Source organism: Psittacula echo (genome assembly GCF_963264785.1).
Source record: "Psittacula echo genome assembly, chromosome: 1".
Lineage (NCBI taxonomy): Eukaryota > Metazoa > Chordata > Aves > Psittaciformes > Psittacidae > Psittacula > Psittacula echo.
Window position 1 is genome coordinate 83,611,907 of NC_137735.1, and position 21,534 is coordinate 83,633,440.

General features: G+C 43.3%; 1 protein-coding gene across 2 annotated transcripts; it reads right to left on the reverse strand.

Moving 5' to 3' along the window:
- Positions 1–3,007: 3,007 nt before the first annotated feature.
- Positions 3,008–20,478, reverse strand: FKBP4 (FKBP prolyl isomerase 4). 2 transcript variants are annotated; one of them, XM_080630347.1, is made up of 10 exons: positions 20,239–20,478; positions 16,912–17,056; positions 15,481–15,623; positions 11,260–11,380; positions 10,577–10,733; positions 9,926–10,016; positions 9,499–9,582; positions 8,598–8,783; positions 7,865–8,104; positions 3,008–3,805 (listed from the first exon to the last, which is right to left on the reverse strand). In XM_080630347.1, the coding sequence occupies exons 1-10, from the start codon at positions 20,320–20,322 to the stop codon at positions 3,707–3,709; spliced, it is 1,350 nt and encodes a 449-aa protein (XP_080486473.1). In that variant the 5' UTR covers positions 20,323–20,478; the 3' UTR covers positions 3,008–3,706. The 2 variants fall into 2 exon arrangements, with proteins under 2 accessions (XP_080486473.1, XP_080486472.1); XM_080630346.1 differs by lacking the exon at positions 3,008–3,805 and having other exon boundaries at positions 5,837–8,104.
- Between the last annotated feature and the right edge of the window lie 1,056 nt (positions 20,479–21,534).

Genomic DNA, 21,534 nt, shown 5'->3' on the forward strand with positions numbered 1-21,534 from the left:
TGAGAAGAAGTTTCTTCTCAAGTTTAAGTGGAACCTCTTGTGTTCCAGTTTATACCCATTACCCCTTGTCTTATCATAGTTTGCCATTGAGAAGAGCCTGGCTCCATCCTCATGACACTCCCCCTTTATATATTTATATACACTAATAAGGTCCCCCCGCAGTCTCCTCTTCTCCAAACTATAGAGACCCAGCTCCCTCAGCCTTTCCTCATAAGGGAGATGCTCCACTCCCTTAATCATCTTAGTTGCCCTGCGCTGGACTCTCTCCAGCAGGTCCCTGTCCTTCTTGAACTGAGGGGCCCAGAACTGGACACAATATTCCAGATGCGGTCTCACCAGGGCCGAGTGGAGGGGAAGGAGGACCTCTCTCGACCTACTGACCACCTCCCTTCTAATACACCCCAGGATGCCATTGGCCTTCATGGCCACAAGGGCACAGTGTTGGCTCATGGTCATCCTGCTGTCCACTAGGACCCCCAGGTCCCTCTCCCCTACACTACTCTCTAACAGGTCGTTCCCCAACCTATACTGGAACCTGGGGTTGTTCCTGCCCAGATGCAGGACTCTACACTTTCCCTTGTTATATTTCATCAAGTTTCTCCCTGCCCAACTCTCCAGCCTGTCCAGGTCTCTCTGGATGGCAGCACAGCCTTCTGGCGTGTCAGCCACTCCTCCCAGCTTAGTGTCATCAGCAAACTTGCTGACAGTACACTCAATTCCCTCATCTAAATCATTGATGAATATATTAAATAATACTGGTCCCAGTACTGACCCTTGAGGCACCCCACTAGATACAGGCCTCCAACTGGACTCCGCCCCATAGACTACAACTCTCTGGCTTCTCTCCTTCAGCCAGTTCGCAGTCCACCTCACTACCTGATCATCCAGGCCACACTTCCTCAGTTTAGCTATGAGGATGCTGTGGGAGACTGTGTCAAATGCTTTGCTGAAGTCAAGGTAGACCACATCCACCGCTCTGCCATCATCCATCCACAATGTTATTTCCTCATAAAAGGCTAGGAGGTTGGTCAAGCATGACTTCCCCTTGGTAAAGCCATGTTGACTGCCCCTCATAACCCTCTTATCCTTGACATGCCTTAAGATGGCATCAAGGATAAGGTGTTCCATCACTTTCCCAGGGATGGAGGTGAGGCTGACCGGTCTATAGTTACCCGGGTCCTCCTTCTTGCCCTTTTTGAAGACTGGAGTGACATTTGCTTTCCTCCAGTCCTCAGGCACCTCTCCCGTTTCCCAAGACTTGGTAAAGATGATGGAGAGTGGTCTAGCAATGACTTCCGCCAGTTCCCTCAGCACCCGCGGGTGCATCCCATCTGGACCCATGGATTTATGGATGTCCAGATTGCTCAACTGGTCCCTAACCCATTCCTCATGGACTAAGGCAAACCGCTCCAGTGACCTGACTTCATCTGAGGTCTCAGGAGTACAGGGTTCTTCAGGACTGCCTCCGGCAGAGTAGACTGAGACAAAGAAGGCATTCAATAACTCTGCCATCTCTGTATCTTCTGTCACCAGGGCACCCATCCCATTCACCAGTGGGCCAACCTTGCCTCTGGTGTTAGTTTTATCAGCTATGTATTTGAAAAAGCTCTTTCTGTTGTCTTTGACCCCTCTGGCCAGATTTAATTCTAAGGAGGCCTTAGCCATCCTAGCTGCCTTCCTACATCCTCTAGCAGCAGCCTTATATTCCTCCCGAGTGGCCAGCCCCTCCTTCCATGACCTATAAACTCTGCTCTTCCACTTGAGCATACCCAGCAGTTCCTTATTTAGCCACGCAGGTCTCCTGGCCCTCTTCCTTGACTTCCTACGTGTTGGGATGCTCAGCTCTTGAGCTTGGAATAAGCAATTCTTGAATGCCAACCAACTATCTTGGGCCCCTTTACCTTCAAGCAGCCTTGCCGATGGGACTTCCCCTAGCAATTGCTTGAAAAGGCCAAAGTTTGCCCTGCTGAAGTCCAGGGTTTCAATTCTACTTGCTATTGTACTGGTCCTACCACACAAGATCCTGAATTCCACCATCTCGTGGTCGCTGCAACCAAGGCAGCCCTCAACCCTTACTGCTTCGACCAGACCCTCCTTGTTAGTGAGGATGAGATCCAGCAGCGCTCCTCTCCTGGTTGGCTGATCCACCATTTGCATGAGGAAGTTATCATCCATACACTGGAGGAACCTCCTGGACTGTGGCTGGGTTGCTGTGTAGTCCTTCCAGCAAACATCAGGGAAATTAAAATCCCCCACGACAACCACGTCCTGTGACTGTGAGGCCGCTCTCAGCTGCCTGTAGAAGGCCTCATCAACTTCCTCACCCTGGTCTGGTGGCCTGTAACAGACACCCACAACAGTATCACCCCTGCCAGCCTGCCCCTTAATTCTCACCCAGACTCTCAACTGGCTCATCCCCTGTTCCTGGACAGAGCTCAGTACGTTGCAGCTGCTCTCCCACATAAAGAGCAACCCCACCACCCCGCCTGGCTGGCCTGTCTTTCCTGAAAAGGACATAGCCCTCCATGAGTATATTCCAGTCATGTGAGCTGTCCCACCACGTCTCTGTAATTGCCACCAGATCATAATTTCCTGACTTAACACAGGTCTCCAACTCCTCCTGCTTATTTCCCATGCTGCACGCATTGGTGTACAGGCATTTCAAGGAGGGAGCTGAGCTCACCAATTTCACCCTAGCATTATAGGAGGCCTCCCGGTCTTCATCAATCCTAGAGTGCTGCCCCACTGGGGCAAGCCCAGTTACAACCCCATCCCCCTTCGAATCTAGTTTAAAGCTCTCCAAATGAGCCCTGCTAATTCATGCCCCAGCATCCTTTTGCCTCTGTGAGTTAAACCTTTCCCACGTGCCATCATCCAGACTGGAGCCTTATAAAACCAGCCGTTATCAAAGAACCCAAAGCCCTGCCTAAAGCACCAGTCTCGTAGCCAATTGTTTACGGACTGAATTTTCCCATTCAATCCCACATCATCACCGGAAGATGAAAGAAGTGAGGAGAAGATCACTTGAGATATGTGATACTGTGGCTATTGTACAGCTGTATGGATGAGAAAACACCAGATGACCGAAGGACAATAAATTCTCTTAACTCTACGCAAATTCCAATGAAAACCCACAAAAAGTTCTGTTTTCTTGAGTTTAATTGGAGCTTTATTACTTAAGCTGTGACTTCACAGTCTTCACCTTCAGCAATTTGCAAACATGAGGCATACAAGAAAGGTTACAACGCTTAGCGGAAGAGACTCCATACCGAACAGGGAAGTAAGGGGGCAATCCCAAGGCAGAAGAACTGGGAGCGCCAATTTGTTCTCCAGTTTCACATGAGGACTCCTGGAAAAAGCTGGTTACTTGAAAGAAATTGGGAAATGAATTTAGGAAGCAGAACCTGGAATTAAACTGGAACCAGAAAAAGACAAACACCAATGGCAAAATGCAAATAAACCAAGCAGAGTAAATCCAGACAGAACCCAAACAGTAACACAGGCTGATTGAATAAATAAAGTCCCTAGGATTAAACCAGATTTATGATGCCACTCAGCTTCAACAGACATATAAAGCTGTAATTGACTGTGGCATGGTGGCTTCAGCCTCTGCTCCCCTGAAGCCACTGTCCAACCAGGTAGAAAAATAAAGGTCTAATTCACTGGAAATTCTTTCATTTACAAAACTAATGGAAAGGGTTTGTTTTTATGCTTCTGTGTCAACTTCTGATTTATCTTCAACTCCATTCTGCTCGTCTTTCATTTCTGCATCTTCAGTGTGGCTGACTTGAAGAGAAGCAGCTGACTAAAAAGAGACAAAGAAAATAGATTCCTTATTATAAAAAATTGCTAGCACTTGCAAACAATACCACAGGCATTATTTGGTATTTATCACGAGGGTACCCAGTCTCCTTGCAAGACGGAATTAAGGTATCAGGACCTTCAGCAAAGACAAACCAAAATTTTCTTAGCATTTTTATCTGCATCTCAGAAATCATAAGCAGTTTAGAGGAGGCTGAGAAATAATACTGGTGTTAGATGGTTATGATTCATACGTGGTGTGCACACATTTGCCACATAACACTTCAAGAAAGTGTTCTCCCACAGACTGAAATTTATTTAGGAAGCTTCTGCACAGAACTGCTTTTGCCCTGTTTCAATTGCAGTGTGTGTGAAATAAGATGCAATTCAGTTTCAACCATTCCCATACCCTGCCCTGACCTCCAATTTGTATGATGCTCGCGTAGACTTAAGATACAAAGAGATACCCTTATTGGACACCTAGTTTCATAAAGAGTCATTTCAACTTGGCAAGAGTCCTCTGTAACAGAGTTTAGCTGAAGAAAATCTAATCTGACAAGGTGGCTACTCCAAAAGCCTCTTTCCTTGCTGGATCTTCCAGTTCACACAGAAGGGTATAGGAAGCAGAGAGCCATGTGGGTAAGGGTCAGAGATCAGTTTTTACAATATCACATAACCAGCACATCCTGACCTCGCAATAATTTTCAAACACAGTAAAGGGAAGCAGAAATGTCTACCTCATCCTGCTTATCTCAAAAGACAGTGCAATGCAGCTGCTCTTCAACCTGTCAGCCTAGCACCCTGAACCATCTGTTTTATTATGAGGTTAGGTGAGGACAGACGAGAGGAAGCAAGGACATAAACATGCACTACTGGGGGAAGGAGAAAAAGGGTCAGAATCCTTCAACTGTTACATCATCTTAGCCACAACAAGCAACCACAGCCAATGAACAAAGGTCATCCTTTGGCATCAAAGGTCAATCTTTCATCCTTAGAAGCATTCTGTGAAGCACATAAGGGCAAAGTCTCCTTTCCAAAGAAAATCTGTTACCTAGCAATCCTGGGCTTAAGATAAGGTGACAAACATTCCAACCTTTAAAAATTCACAGTTTGCATATGTGAGCTATTCAAATTTATGAAATAAATTACTCATGCAAGAGTGGCTGTTGTACTTCTGCAGCCATAGGATACGCAGATGTCATGAATTTCAGAACCACAGTCCAAGCTGCCTTCTTAGAAACCGGAAGACATTGCTGACATTTGTTTGTTTAAACCCTCTCCTCCAGAACTTTTGAGTGTAGGTGCCCCCCAACAGCAAAACTGTTGCAGTAAAGCAACATGAGAAATGAATTAACAGGAAAACATGTTTTCTTGCAAGAAAAATTCCCAAAACTGATCTGTGCACTGAGTGTTCCATTGACCCTTTTTCGTAAGAAAACATGTAAATCAGAAGTACGCCAGGTGGTTCCAAGAAAAAAAGAAAACAATACTGTAAACACATGTATATTCCCAAGATCATCTATCTACTGAGAAGAACGAACAAGGCCAATAAGATCCTGGTCTGCACCAGAAACAGTGTGGCCAGCAGGGCTAGGGCAGTGATCATCCCCCTGTACTCGGCACTGGTGAGGCTGCACCTTGAATCCTATGTTCAGTTCTGGGCCCCTCACAAGAGAGATACTGAGTTGCTGGAGGGCATCCAAAGCAAAGCAACAAAGCTGGTGAAGCATCTGGAGAACAAGTCTGACCAGGAGTGGCTGAGGGAACTGAGGTTGTTTAGTCCAGAGAAAAAGGAGGCTGAGGGGAGACTTTATCACTCTCTACAGCTACTGAAAGGAGGCTGTAGTGAGATGGGTGTCTTGTAAGTAACAAGTGATAGGACAAGAAGAAATGGCCTGAAATTGCACCAAGGGAAGTTTAGATTGGATATTACAAATATTTTTTCACCTAAAGGGTTGTCAAGCATTGGAACAGGCTGCCCAGGGAAGCAGCTGAGTCACCATCCCTGAAGGTATTCAAATGACATGCATGTCATTTGATGTGGCACCTGGGGACATGGTTTAGTGGGGGGCTTGGTAGTGCCATGTTAAGTTGGACTCAATGATGGTAAAGGTCTTTTCCAATCCAAATGATTCCATGACTCTGTAAGCTGATTCTATCTGAAGTAGACGGGAAAATTGGAACTAAGTGCCATGCCTTTGCAGAATCCAGGACAGTCTGCAATGCAAAGTCTGTGAGTCTGCGTTTTGCCAAGTATACAACCCTACCAAGTTCTCATCTTGGGGTCTGAGGTGTACATTCTGAAAAGCACAACGGCAGCCCTTTCATACTTTTAGTGGGTACAGCTTGTTTCAGCAATCCACTCCTCCTCTCTGAATAAATTTTGCTCTGTCCCACACCTAGTGGAGAAAGCCAGATTCCCAGCAGCTGTGCTACCTGAAGGGAACCTGCACAGCACAGCCTGGCAGCTGGCAATTAAAACCTGCAATTTCAAACGTGAAGATGTCCAACAGTGAAATAATTCTACTTTAGTTCCTGTGCCTTTATCTTCCCAAGATGTTTCATTAAAGCTTACCAAAAATCATGGTACTGCATGGCTATACATGACAAGTCTAGAAGAACAGGATAGTTTTCTCCAAGCTCCAATAAGCAAGGACTGATGACATCAGGCTGCTTTAGCCACATTTAACTACATGGACAATGACACTTTCCTTGCAGAAACAGTGGAGAATGTCTCCATGTGTATTTGTTTACACTCCTTCATGAGAAGTAGAACCAAATCCACTTGACTACTGCTAATATCTGAGGAGAAAAAAACCAAAACAAAACGAACACAAAAAACCCCACAAAACCAAAAAGCCACTAGCAGGCAGAACAGCTTGTGCACTCAACCATCCAGTTAGGAGTGATTACCCTGTATGACTTCTACTTTAGACTAAGAGATGAAAAATGGAATACCTCTCCCACTGTCTCTGGGACATAAATCAATTTCAGATATATCTCATTTTGAAAGAATGCAGGAAGGGAAGAAACAGAGGTTTGTGAAGTGTTTCATGCAGGAAATTATCAGCTGACAGTTCAAGATACCTGAGTTGTCAGGATACACTCATCTGAGTACAGTGGGCCCCTGGCGAGACTCACTGGCACAAGTTATGCCAATTTCCTGTGGCTACCAGTATCTGACAATTTTTTAGATTCTTCATGTGTCTTCTGGAAGGTGGACACAAAGATCTGTGAAAAAAACCTCACGATATACAAGCTTCTGCACTCCCCAATATTACTGAGAAAATCTGAGTGATATAAATCTCAGATTTGTCTTGGAAGTTACAGGTTTACCTACTCCTTCTGGATCATCAGATTTCAGGAATACAAACACAACATTTTCTTAGTGTATGTGATTCTCACCAGTAACTTAGACCATATCTTGCTAGCTGATACAACTTAGTTACAACCTGTATTCAAATATTGCCATCGTTAACTGAACTAGTATTTACTAAAATTCTAGTGAACACTTAGCAGCAAAACAATCCATACAGTAGAATAATGAATCTTACGACAGTCTGACTACTCACACTTCATAATTTGTGACATTTGAGATAGAGCGCATCAATCACATCTTAATGTCTCCATGAGAAGCAAATGGGTGCTCAGCACCATCTGTACAACAGACATTAATGGAAAAAAAAAAAAAAAAAAGAAAAAAAAGGAAAGACACCAAAACAGACTGTCCCTTGCAGCAATCAGTTTGAGGAGAATAGGCACTTTTTTTTTCAGTTCTTGAATCTTACTTTTGCATCTCATCACTTCAAATGTTTTCTGATTAACACTAACTGGCCTTCCAACTTCAGCTGAAATAAGTAAAAGCATTCTGTGCAACTACTAGTTGTCTTGTTCAAACAAGATGGCCTAATCATTTTGACTGCAGGCTATTTCCACCTCCTACCAACTCCCCAGGGAACGTACTCGAGTGTTCTTCCTGTGTTAAGTAAGCTAGATACCTAAAATAGTATTCCTTGTCTAATACATGCCACCACCTCTTGTCTTCTGGTGCAGTGTTACTTACCTTTAAGTCTTTGTCTGCAAGCCTTTGGAACATGTTGGCATACATCTTTTTCTCTTTCTCATGCTGCTCCCGGATTTTCTGCTGACAAGTTACCAGCTGCACTTTGGCAGCTTTGTTACTTGGATAAAGTTGTATCACTTTCTGGAAATCTCCCCGAGCCAAGTCAAAGTCATTGACGGCCAAGTGCGCTTCTCCACGCCGGAAGAGGCCTTTTTCGTTGTTGCTATCCAATTCGAGTGCCTGCATTAAACAAGATAAACAAGATTCACTTGAGGTTTTTTTAAAATATGCAGTCAGAACACGAGAGACTGCTAGAAACTGTACCTTCTATTGTAGAGTTATGAATCTTGTCAGGGTTTACTAATAAAGTGAACTGAATACAAAAAGGACTGAATACAGTAGGCTGACTTGACAAAGAACCAGCAAGTCTAAGATTTAGTCCTGGCTGTATTAACAGCTCTTTGACGGACCTTTGCCAACATTACTACATTCACCATATCTAAATACTTCACTATTCAAAATGTAGCAGAAAGGTGGTAGAAGCATATAAGAAATATCCAACAATAAACTGTTGGATATTTTTATAGTTTGTATTCAGTACTGCCCAACTGCTATACTGCAAGCTGGTGAGAAAGGCCAAACACCACATGGTCTGGTATCCCTCAAATTGTTAAAGAAAGAGAGAACCTGTCAGATGGCCTCTGCAACTTAAGAATAAAGAAACCCTTACTACCTTATTGCAGTTTTCCAAAGCCAGGGAGTATTCCTTCAGCTTGAGGTGGCACATAGCTAGATTAAGGTGAGCAGCAAGCCTCAAGCTTTTAGCTTTCGTATCCTCCTCATCGGAGAGTCCCGATTCATGCTCCAGCCATGACACAATCTTCTTATACTGTAATGCTGCCCGTTTGTATTTCCCCTCCTGTAAGCAAGGCAGTTAAATTATCACACAACTCACAGGATATTTTAGCTCCCTTTTGACCCTTCTGCTCTACCTTGAAAAATAGATTAAAAAAAAAAAAAAAATCTATCAGAAAATAACTTCTATCATAAAGAATATATTACTTCTGAAAGCCATTCCTGCATAGGATCAGAAGATCTTTAGGAAGACCTGCTGGTTCCCCCACTAAAGCTAGGGGTATAGGCTAGCACTGGTATTTCATCTCAACTTCCATCTCACACACAGCTTTTGGTACAAGACAAGGAAGATGGGGCATTTTCAAACAGGAGAACTATTGCTGCGTTATGAAAGAAACAGGAAGGTCTGCCTTCAGTTGGTCATATTGTTTGAAACAGCTTCTCTGTACGTCTCTACCCAAATGAGTGCTGTTCATTCACAGTACTATCCCACAGCAGGAATTTATACTGTAACCTTGCTACTAATCAATGTATACCCCAAATTTATCTGTAGGTAGAGCAATCAGCTCTGACAGAAAGAACTCCCTGCAGAGTTAGTTCTTTAGTTATTCCAACTCTGAGGCTTTTTTTTTTTAAAGGCACCTTCCCTTCCAGTCCTCCCTGTAAAACACCACAGATTACCATAAACACCACTCCAAAATAACAGAAGCTGTCATCAGCGTTATCAGCTCACGATATGGACTAAGAAATGCTATTATTACATGGGGATTATCATTTACCTTGAAGTACTGAGTGCCCCTCTCCTTCACAATGCAGCTTTGTTCCAGCTTCTCATCTGTGTTCATTTCCCAAGACTCCTTAGCCTACCCAAACAGGAACAGTTCAAGTCAATGCTACAACTTCTGGGAAACCAACGACTATGCAGCTACCCTGCTTCCCACTAACAGTATGGTAGATAGGTCTGGCAAAGTGGAGTTTTGCACTGATACTGGAAACTGGGCTGGAACAGGATAAACACCAACAGCAACAGAAAGGAATACAGTAATAACAGACAGTTTCAGCCACGAGCTCCCAGCGTCATCTTTGACAACAATGGCTTCCCTATTTCAGATCAACTTTCAAGGATTCCATCAGCCTTGTTTAAACTGCACTCATACTTCCCCCCCACCTCCCAGTCTTTCTTTGGACTTCGTCTCTCCTTCCTACCTTTTCGAAGCTTTTGAGTTTCACTTCATATTGTAGCTCTGCATCTGGAGGGATCTGAAATTTCTCCTTCCCAGCACTTCCAAAACCATAGCTGTAAGATTGGAGGTTGGGAGAGATTAAAAAAAAAAATAAAAAAATAATCTCACAAGAATCTTTAATAAGTCTTTTTCCAAACGGCTTTCAGAACACCAGTGAACATCATCTTCTGATAAAAGACATCTGACACTCTTCACTAACCACATCACGTAAGGACTAGCTATCTGGTCACATCAGGTTGCTCAGAAGGCTCACTGGCTCTTTTCCTATTCTGAGCTGTTCTTCATGTACAGCAAAAGTACTGTTTCATTAAAAGGAACCAGAAAAATGTCAGAGAGCAACAATATTTAATATCCACCAAGATCAACACTATACAGACATAAGTAAATTTCTTTTGGAATGCTGCTACTTCCAACCAAGTGGCAAAGTGATCTTGGCTTCCTGTTTCTTACACATCAAACTTTTGGGGCTGATCAAGTTTTTACTAAAGCATTGAAAAAAGAAAAAAAAGCTGTAAAGCATTATAGCAAAACACTTCATCTTGCCAAATACTTAGTAGATATACTGAGATATGTAAGTTTATACTGAAGTACCAAAAGATCAGAAACAGCATACTTGGGTTTGAGATAGAACACCGATTCCTCCGATTTCTCCATTTTTTGAATTGCTTTCTCAAGACCATGAGGAAGATCATAGTTGTCACCTTCTCCAATCTCAAACTGCAATTCCCGCCTGTCGAAAACACGATCTCCGTATCGACCTTCAAACTGGACTGGTAACAAAAAGCAGAGAAAAAAAATCGTAATTTATCTATGTATGGTACGGCGCAGGTAGCATAGGTGATATAGGGAGTGCCAAATCCTCCTCCTAAATGGTCTTCTCTCTTTTAACAGTCACTTATGCATGGTGGCGACTGGCAGCAAGTAAAACTTCTGTTGCTAAACTTAATAAATCCCTTTTTTTCAGTTGTTCTCTCCCTCTTCCTCCCCTAGCAAGTGCCAGAACTACTTCCCCTCTTGTTCCTAAACAAATGGAAAAACCTTATTACACTCATCTACCTTTTGTGATGAGATAAGCATTTTATCAGATTCAGTTCCTCCGGAGAACACAGTTGCTGCTGGAAAGTGTAAACCTTGTTAGAAATAAGAGAATGAAAGCTTATTCTAGGTTGGTAAGTTGCCTGGCAAAAGAAAGAGAAGCTATATATTCCTCTCTGTCAGGGCAAGGAGTTGTAAACTGGGGAAAGGTTCTGTCCTCCCACAGGATAAACCCCTTTACTATTTGTGTAACATACTTACTCTCTACAAGTGCACCCTCATTGGGCTTGGAGTAGCCTTCCCCTTTTTTACGGATTCTTCGGATGATGCCACCATCTTCATCATCAGTGAGGTCCTCCCCCTTGAACTCAAAAAGTTCTATCTGCAGAGGGAAGAAAAGCCTTGCATTTATTCCCATTACATCAATGTGATTTGTTTTCCAGAGATCTTTGAAACTGTAACAGTTCAGGAAGCCACGACCTTCATTAACATCTCGTAAGATGTTAGACAGCCAGCACTATGAAGATGCTGTAATTCAGCAGATGCTGAATGAAAAACTGTGAGTTTCAGATTATATTGAGGCCCTCACAGCTTTTTTCTCCAGTAATCTTGGTCTCTTGATACTACAAATTAGATCATTTCAATTAAAGGACTGTGAACCTGGCTTCTGAATAAAGCTTACACGAGCCACAATTATTTAGGGACTACTGCAAAAAAATATTCTACTGCCTTTAATAGTATTTTTGCTAATGTCTGCAGGCAGAAGTACGGATAGTGGTTTTTCAGCTTGAAGGTCTGGGGCTTTTTGGTGTTGTTTTTTTTGTTTGGTTGGTTTTTATTTGTTAGGGGTTGTTTGTTTTTAATATGAAGGAAAAAAACATTTTGAACACATTAAGCCAGGAGGAATTTGCTCTCAAATGCCACTGTGAAGTGGAACCAAAGCAGCTGTCACACCCTCTTACTCTACGGTCAAGTACAATCACCAACAGTGTCACTGCATCCAAGGGCCAGGGAGGTTTGTAAGTAATGCAAGGACAAAACGAGCAAGAAAATTAAATATAAAGATGCAATCCTTAAGTCCTGACTATACCCTAAATTCCATCTATAGTCAAATTCATATCAACTTCAAAATGCTTGGAATGGAGCCCAACCTGACTCCCAATGCTTGTCCTGCTACATTTAAATGAATTCAAGAGCATCTTTTCAGACTTTAGCAATTCCCCACCCATTTCTTCAATCTCTTTTGCCACAGAACAATCTTTCCAAAACTCCACTGCATGCCTGAACAGAGATAACGTTCACTTTCTACTCCTGTAACCTCTTCCCCTCTAGTCCTGCCTTATCATTGTGTACTGTGGGATCATTTCAGAAAACAATTATTTCCAGAAGAAGGATAAAATAACAGAACCATGATCTGGCCCACATTTAATGCAAACTTGCTACTGCAACAATGTGTCTAGAGTTTTTAAGAGATGATGATAATGTAGGAGATAACTACGCAGCCTTAATCTTCACATGTCCTCCCAAGTCTCTAATGCAAATTGCAGTTGAAAGTGGGAGTGCCATGATAAGATGGAAAAAATAATCCAGCCACAAAGAAACTTGTTGTTGCTGCTGTGAAATTAAGACAAAAAAATCAGTAATCTTTTGCTATCCTGTGTTTGATTAAAACAGTAGTGAACAGCAGGAAAGAGCAAGTTATTATAAGAGTGATTGTTTAGGCCAAGTACCTTGCTTAAAAAACAAAGTTCAGTGCTAATGCTGTGGAGGTTTGTAACACTGAACTTAAGAAACTTGGAATGTAAAAGGAATTGAATATGCACCAGCAGAAAGAGTACCTCCACTCTGTATTTTGACAGATATCTAATAAATAGTATTCTGGTCTTAAAAAAAAAACCAAAACAAACAAACAAACAAACAAACAAAACCAAAAAAGACAACTCCCCCCCCCAAAAAAATAACCCAAAACCAACAAACCCTCTCCCCTCAAAACAACCACCACCACACAACACAAAACAAAACAACACCCCACCCTCCAAAAAAACCAGTCAAGGCTTGGGTGCTTTTCTTTCTTCCTTTTCTCCCTCTAACCATACTGCTCAGGCAGACATTTGGGGCTATAAAGGCTCATGAATGAAACACTTTTTATCTAAATAGCACCTACAAGATAGAGAAGTCAGACTGGCATCATTGAGAAAAACCTAGTGGGAAGCGAATAATCTAAGTGACTGTATCAGATAGTACTCTGATGAAACAAAACACATCTTGCTCTTAGAGCATTTGTTTATCAAATGGTCAGGTGTTATCTCTTGCTGTGTAACAACAAATAAGCCCTTAAAATGCTTTATTATGCTACAAGGGAGGTCTTGAGCTTTGAGACACTGCGCACGGACAGTAAAAGCAGAGAAGCTGAACATGTTTAATAATTGCTACACTGTAGTTCTGTTTTGTTTTTCCTTTCCCTCAACCAAACTGAAGTGAGCAGAAAAAAGTGACACAGGAAAACGCAAAACACCAAACCAAACAAGCAAAAACCCCAATAAAACAAACAAACCCCCCTAAATAAAAAAACAAACAAACAAATCCCACAAACCAACCCAAACAACATTAAAGTTCGCATTCGAATCACCAGGTCAGGAGAGTGAATATTTTAGTGTTTTTATCTCTCCGCATCGCTTGCATTTGTACAAAACACACAGCGTTCCAGCATGTGTGGTTCATCCAACACAAGTACACCATGAGTATCTTCAGATTTATATATATATAAATGCTATTTACAAACAGCTTTACAAGGCATTCTTTTTCAACAGTCAACTGCAGAAATAAAAGCATTAATTCTGATGTACTCAAAATAAGTGAATTCTCATCCCTTAGTGGCCTGGAATACAACCTGATGGCAGTCTTTTTTTCTTAATCCTTCCTCACAAAATACATCTATAATACTATTTTGATGGATATCTAATAAATAGTATTCTGGTCTTTCAAAAAACCAAACAATAAAGCCAACACCACCCCCCCCCCAAAAAAACAACAAACCAACCAACCAACCAAAACCCCACCAAAACAAAACAAACAAACCAAACAAAAAACAACACCCCCCACCCCCCTGAAAAAACGTTACAGGCAATTACTCACAAGTAAGTGAAATGCAAAGAAAATAAATGCAAATAGACTATCCAAATTTAATACAAATACAATATCCCACTATGTTTAATGTACCCTTAACAGATGCTCATTGTTTCCATTAAAGTCTAAACAAGCTTTCAGTACTACTCCATGACCTATTTTTCAGATATTAAATAAAACATTCAATCTTACAGCGATGAAGTAATTTTAGAAATCGTACTTAAAAAGTGTACATCTGGCTTCTCTCAAGTGAGAAATTGAACTGTTTCAGTAATAAGAAAAATATATCCTCCCAAAACACTGGACTGTCACAGCATGCTCCAGAAACAGCTTTAGTATCATCCCCTATGGAGAAAAAAAAGTCTCAGCATTCTGTGAAACCAATCTCACTACTGAAATAATACACAAGAGAGCTGCTATTTCCACCCTCTTTTGGGAGTGTGAGGGGAAAGAGGGAGAGGATGCTTTAAAGATCAGTAGGAAACAAATTCTGTCCTCTGCTGGTGGCATTAAGAAACACCCATGCTCACCAAGACCTGCAGTTCACCAAGGAGAAACTGACCATGTGAACAGCATTACTCAAACACCAAACTCAAAATTGATGAATCTGTCACAGGACCAAGTGTGTACAAAAGACTTTGGATCATGGTAAGACTGATCTGTAACCTGGATCCACAGAGACTTTGCTACTCAACAGGCAACCTGAATCCATACTGTTCTTGGGGTGCTTTAAAGCTTATTAAAATGCTCAGCTCTTCAGTTCACAGTTTCAGGGCCGTTCAAATACACTATATTCTAACAGTTTATATGAGGCAACTATCTCTTTCTCCCCTAAATAGCTCATATAACCTTGTGTTAATTTCGCAAAGAAAACCCAAAAGACTATGAAAAATACATTGCTAAGGACATTAATTGCTCTTTCTGTTGCTGAAAACTTTATAATGTATTATTCCTTTGAGTCTTATGAAGTGGAAAGAAGATTCAAGGTTTTCATTTTTTCAACTACTCCAGAGTCTACCACTGAGCCTATACACCTTCCCAACCCGTACTTTCTTACAGTGAATATTCCATACTGTAAAATTAAAACTGTGAACACTGTAAAACAGCCTAGTATTTTGAAAACTCCAAATAAGGGAACCTGAGCCACTGCAGATCAGTAGCAGCCAAACCAGAATTCTGTGCTTTACCCACACTACCATAATTGACCATACTCTTCAGAAAAACCCAAAATTCCTGTTTGAAAGGGTATCACATCATGTATCTTCTACATGATGTAATATCCTATTTCTACAGTGAAATAAGATTTTCTGATTTAGTTTTTCAAGCTTACAGTTTTAATAACCATCTCTCACTTACCTCAAAGATCAGTGTAGCATTGGGAGGTATCTTTGGGGGGCTTCCAGCTGAGCCATAGGCATATTCTGGTTTACATGTAATCCGACAGATTTCACCAACTTTCATAGTTGCCACAGCAATGTCCCATGCTTTGATCACTTCACCTATGCAAGTCAAATTTCAATCACATGATTGCTAGGCATACATAAAGGCACAACCAGCTGTGAAACTCAGCATCACCACTTTTAGTATAAAAAAGCTAAGACAGCAGAAATACTGAAAGGCCAGTGCTCACTACAATTTCTGTACATCAGTTTTAATCTTAATCCAATTACAGTTATCTCGGGACCCAGATTCGGCTAAATTCCTTCATTGTAGGTGTAGCTGGTGATTCTTCTCCTCCCCTTACTTCCTTGCCTGTAGAGTCATCTGAACAGATATGGGCTGAAGTGCTTGGCACAATCTCAAGTGCGAGGAAGTAACAGTAACTCTCCGAAGAGGAAGGTCTTAGGGTGAGAGATTGCCTACTTGTATTTTGAAAGCAATCCAAAGAGCATTTTCTCTCTGTACTTTTATCAGTTGGCAAAGAGCAGCACGAGTGGTTACTAAAAGTTACATGCGCTTGTAACAGAATGGGGAAGAAAAGTAGGACAAGTAGTATTCTTTCTAAACACAAAAGTGAGCAGAAGCTGGAACCTCAAGTAACAAAATCCTATCTCTAAACTCAAGCTCTCCTACTTGCTGTTCCTTTCAACTCAATCAAGCCTTCTATCAGTCTTGCATTAAGAGGTAAACTTCATGTCATCTCAAATTCAGGTACACTGCAGAATTTATCTCCTAAATGAAAAAGCAGCAAGTAATGAACTGCCAGGGGAAAGAACGGAAAAAAAAAAAAAAAAAAAAAAAAGAGTGGTAAGATTTGCTATAACAAGGATGTTCAGATTTTTTAATTAAAAAAAAACCAAACAACAAAAACCAAACGAACCAAAGTCTTTTGAAAATGAAGAGAGGCACTACTTCAAGATTAACCTTTGGGTTAATTTAGGAACTTAGGGGAAAAGAGATTATGTTTCATCACACTGCAGCTGACGGCTGCCCCCACGCACCCTGGCCCAGTATCTAGTCACAGTCAAGTACTTCTGAATGCAGATCTTTGGCAAAAATCAACAAAACGCACTTCCTGGCTATTTAACTACCCTTTATCATGGTGCCTCAGGGCAAATTTGCTCCCCTGGAGCACTCTGTCCGAGGCCAACTAATTCTTCAGCAGGTTTCAATCAAGAGGCTACACAGTTTTCTCATTCAGAAAAATCTCAAAGTTGCTCCAATTGGGTCATTCTAACAGAATAAACCGTAAGCTCTGAAAACAAGTTTAAATAGCAACTTTAACATGCAGAGAAATCCCACCTCAATTATTACCAAAACTGAGCAATACCAAGCACAAGATATTACCTTTGCCCAAGTCAAATGAAAATTTGTCTCTCCTGTCCAGACTGGAGTCAAATTTTGTGCCATCAAGAAGCCATCCTGTGTAATGGACGGTCACTTTATCACCAATCATCGGAGACTCTGTCCCACTGCCTTCTTTCTTGACAACCTAAGAAAAACATACACAATTCTATGAGCATGAAAACTAACGTTGCTTATTAGACATGAATTCCATCGACTTAGATGCATAAGTTATCCCCAGTACATAACGGATCTGCAGGTTTTCTTCAGTTACCTGGAAATGGATTTACTATTCTGCCTGCAGATCACCAGTGGTGCACATGCAGAAACCTCAAGATGGCTCTTGCTGTCATGAGAAGTTAATTGGCACCAGTTTACAGATCTTTGCATCTATAGTTAGCAATGTCACTTACCTTTCCTCAACAAGATTTTACATGTTCCCGCTAAACCATTAGGCTTTATTTAAGTACCTTCTTCACTACCACTCTATCACTACCCCCAAGTTTGGCACTCTAGGCAAAGCACTTAAACCAGAAAATGAGCTGGTTCTTTCCATGTAGTCTATTCTAACACGTGGTCTGAGATCATTCAAGTTAAACCAGAAAGTTTAACAAAGATTAACAGAATCTCACCCAAACAAAGGTCAGTGCAAGCAGTCAACAGAGGAACACTTCAGGATTATTATGTGGCATTAATTTTGTCTTCCTAGAACTTTGGCACAGATTGTTATCACCATGATTCCACATACAGCTGCAAAGATTTGATTTTCTCCTCAAGATTCCCCAGCTTACCTAGTAAGACTCGAATCAACTAACCTTGGTATACAAAAACCAAGATTGGCCAATCTTTCTGGTGTTAATTTGAAATATGTATAAAAATAGATAAGAATACTGACATATCACAGAGAGCAAGAATATGAAGCCTTGCCCATAACAGGACAAATTTGAGTTTTCCCCAATACTGACTGAAACCATCTAGCTCCAAGCCAAAGCTGTGCATTACTTTAGAGCTAGGCAAAAGAGACCCAATGGAGGACTGTAATTGTTTGCATCTATGGAGTTCATGAAGATAAACATTTATTCAAGGACAGTCATCCAGAAGCATTGATTGGTGTTCCTCTTTTAAAGAAAAGCTACACAAATGCCATGCTACTGTACCAATCATGTTTTTCATTGAAGGAAGCAGACCCTAGGGAGCCTCGTTCCCAAATTTCAGGTACTTGCAACCAACCAAGTCTCTTCCTTTGCCTCCCACCAACCCTGCAATTGACTGTATGACTGAAAACACCAACACCCTCCACCCAAAGCTGAGGCAATGACAGCTCCTGTCAGACTCAAGCTGGAGCATCTCACTGCAAACACAGAAGAGGGGAAAAAAAAAAAAAAGAAAAAAATAGAACTGTTCCAAACTAGTGATTTTAAAGGAGTCAGTCTGAAGTCCCTCTGCAATAACCACATTTAATACTAAGCTTTTCACATACCATATTCTAGAAGTGACACAGAAAGTCAGCCAACATGAAAGCAATGAATATCTCATTTTCTGTATTTATACAATATTAACCTTTTGCATTTGTTTCATTTTCAAGAGACTCAAATTCCACTTTTTTCATATACCGAATATAGTAACCCTCTTTTTCATAAGGTTTACATTTCCCTTGCTGGTGGAAAACCCCTATTCTTCTCTTCACATTGTGTTTGCAAATGTTTCTGTTTTTAAACTTAAATGCTTACACTAGAAACAGTGCAAGCACATTCAGCGATACCAGGTAAAAACCCCTGGATACTATATTCGCATACAAAGCTAATAAACAAATTTAAAAAAGCCCAAAACCCTCCTGGAATCAATGCAATGATACCAGTCAAAATTGGGTGGGGATTACTTCAGAGTTAGACCTTTGATTTCAATGGGTGTATTCTGCTTTCTGGCAACTTCTAGAAAAATCCATGAAGAGTGCACTTCATGATCTTTCCCATCTTTTGCCTTATCCATTCACAATCTTGCCTTTTCTGAGGTTCTCACAGCCTCCGTTCTTTTGCAAGTATTTTGTCCTCCCCTCCTTTTTAAAAATTTAAAAGAGAAAACTTATCACCTACTGCTTCTCCATCATCAGAAAGTGGGCACTGCATGGAGCAGGCTGACACTGCCTTATACCATGCTCAGGGCTCTGAGCTGCAGGAGACCAGCAGGCAGCTTCCTGGACAGCCATGCCAATGAGAACTCTAACCTGATACTGTGCTACATGGAAAAAATAGACACTCATCAAAGCACATTAGCAGGAAAAATGGGAAAGCAGAATATCTTCAGCTTGGTCCCCGGTATCACTGGAGGCAGGACCTCTACGGCAAACTCAGAATTTTAAGCTAGAGGGTTCCAAAGATTATATCCAGAATTTTGCCTTTGCTGTGGTGCTGTTTTTCTTCTTTCGAACATTGTAACCTGAAATTTCACTGCGATTAAAAAACGCTTCTAGTGATCGTTACCATTTAAGAGACTAAAGAAGCTTCCAGAGATATGGAAATAGGAACTATCTGACAGAGAGGGTTAGTGCAACTCCCCCTCATGGTATTAATTCTGCTACCCATATCAACCGACTTCCCAGTACAAAGGAAAGAAGCCAGTCTACCGGCATCCTGGATACACGGCACAAACCGCGCCCGCAACCAGCCCTACCGACCTCACCTGCAGCTTCTTAAGGGCTCAATTCCCCTCTAAAACTGAACCAAGGATCAGCCTTTCCGGCTCCTGCCGTCGGGGTGCACTTCCATCAGGCCCCCACGTATAACGCAGCACCTCAGCTCTGAGAGGCTGCTAGTATCAAGATGGAGAAGCCCCATTTTCGGCGCCTGAGACGCAGGCAGAAGCAGGCAGCACGGCCTGGCGCCAGCTAAGCACGATACGAAACACACGTGCGCTGCCCAAGCACCATCTTTAACTCTTAGCCCCTGAACACGTGCGGGGAGGGTGGGGGGCGGGCTCGGAGCCCCCAAAACACAGCGGTGCGGGCACAGCCGCGGGCCCGGCCAGCCCCGGGGGGATACCCGGAGGCAGAGCCTCTCCCCGCTGCGACCCGGGGCTCCCCGGCGGCAGCGCGGGAAGGAGCTGCTGACAGCCCCGGGCCGCCGCGTGGGAGCCCCCGCGGGCGAGCAGCGCCTGCGCGGCCGAGGCGGCCTCCCCCCCCTCCTCGCCGCTTATATTGAATCGCTGGGGCCGCCAGGCAGCGGTCAGCTCACTAACGGCCTGGTTCTCGTCCCTTCAGCGGGAAGAGCCCCCGGGGAGATACCGTTCTCCCGCCGGTGCGCGGACCCGAAGCGGGGAGCAGCCGCTCGGTACCTTGAGGACGCCCTCATCCTGCTTGGGGGTGATGTCTGTCCCTTCCAAGGGTGCCCCATCCGCTTTTGTCTCCTCCGCCGTCATCGCGCTTGCTGCTGCCACAGCTGCGCCTGGAAGGGCCGCCTCACGGGGTCGGAGTTGGGGTCGGCACCGGCCTCTCGCCGGGCTACTGCTATCGCGTCGCTGCGCCTCCGACTCGAAGCAGCGCGGGCGGGCGCTGCGCCCCTCCTTCCCTCCTGCCTTCGCCGCAGCGCCGGCCCCCGGTCGAGTGGGGAGGAGGAAGGGGAGGGGAGGAGGAGGGACGGACCGAGAAGTTTCTAGAGAGGCAGCTGCGCTGCCACAAAGCGCCCGGCAGTGCCAGGGGCCGGGCAGGAAGTGTGTGTTGCCCTTGGGGACAGAGACGCCATCGCCGCCGTGTCTGGGAAAGGGGGAAGAGGCGAGTAAGAGGAGTTTTATTCAGTAGAGGAGGGAGGATGGGCGCGCTTTACACAGCGCTGGCTGCGCTTAACTCAGACCAGCCTTCCTCAGTGTTAGCAGTCCTTTGCAGATGCATGGGCTCGTTTTTTCATCCACCGCGCGCTTGTGGATGTTTACAGAAAAGTGGTAGAAACAGGCATGGAAGCAACATGTCATGAAGCCTGGGGAGCTCAGGCATCCCTTGGCTTGCAGGGCTGGGGATCCTGCTAGAAACCGTGTGCTTAAAAACAGTTGGTTACCCCGGGCCAAGAAAAGTGAAGACATGCTCAGGGCACGGAGTGTGAGCTCCACCAGGGTAAGTAGCACCATTTCGTGCCTTGACATGCAGCTGCAGGATTTGGGTATTCATCAATAAAGAGATGCTACTTCTGAATATGAAGAGCATTAGTGCAAGCGTAGGGGAATTAGCAGACCAAGTCCTGGGGTTACTCAGCATCTGTACAAACCTCACAGGTTGTAAGCTACTTTTGGCCAAGTATTTTCCAACTTCAAGTGATGCAGAATCAGACCAGGACCTTGCCCATTATTTCTGACATAACAAATAATTAAAGTAAAAAGTATTACAGAAGTTCAACCTCCCACTGGAATCCATTAACACTGGCTCCCCGCATCAGGCGGCGCCTTTCCGGCCCTTCTTGAACTTTTCTTTCATCCATTTTCTCGACAGATCCTGAGCAGGCAGGCCCACAGAGGTCCCTTCTGCCTGCCGCAGGCGCTCACGGCACCGTCGGGTCTAAAACCACAAAAGCTGGGGCTCCGGAACAGCGGATGTAGCGCACACTCCCCCTGCCGCTGGCAGAGGAAAGGACAGACGGCTGC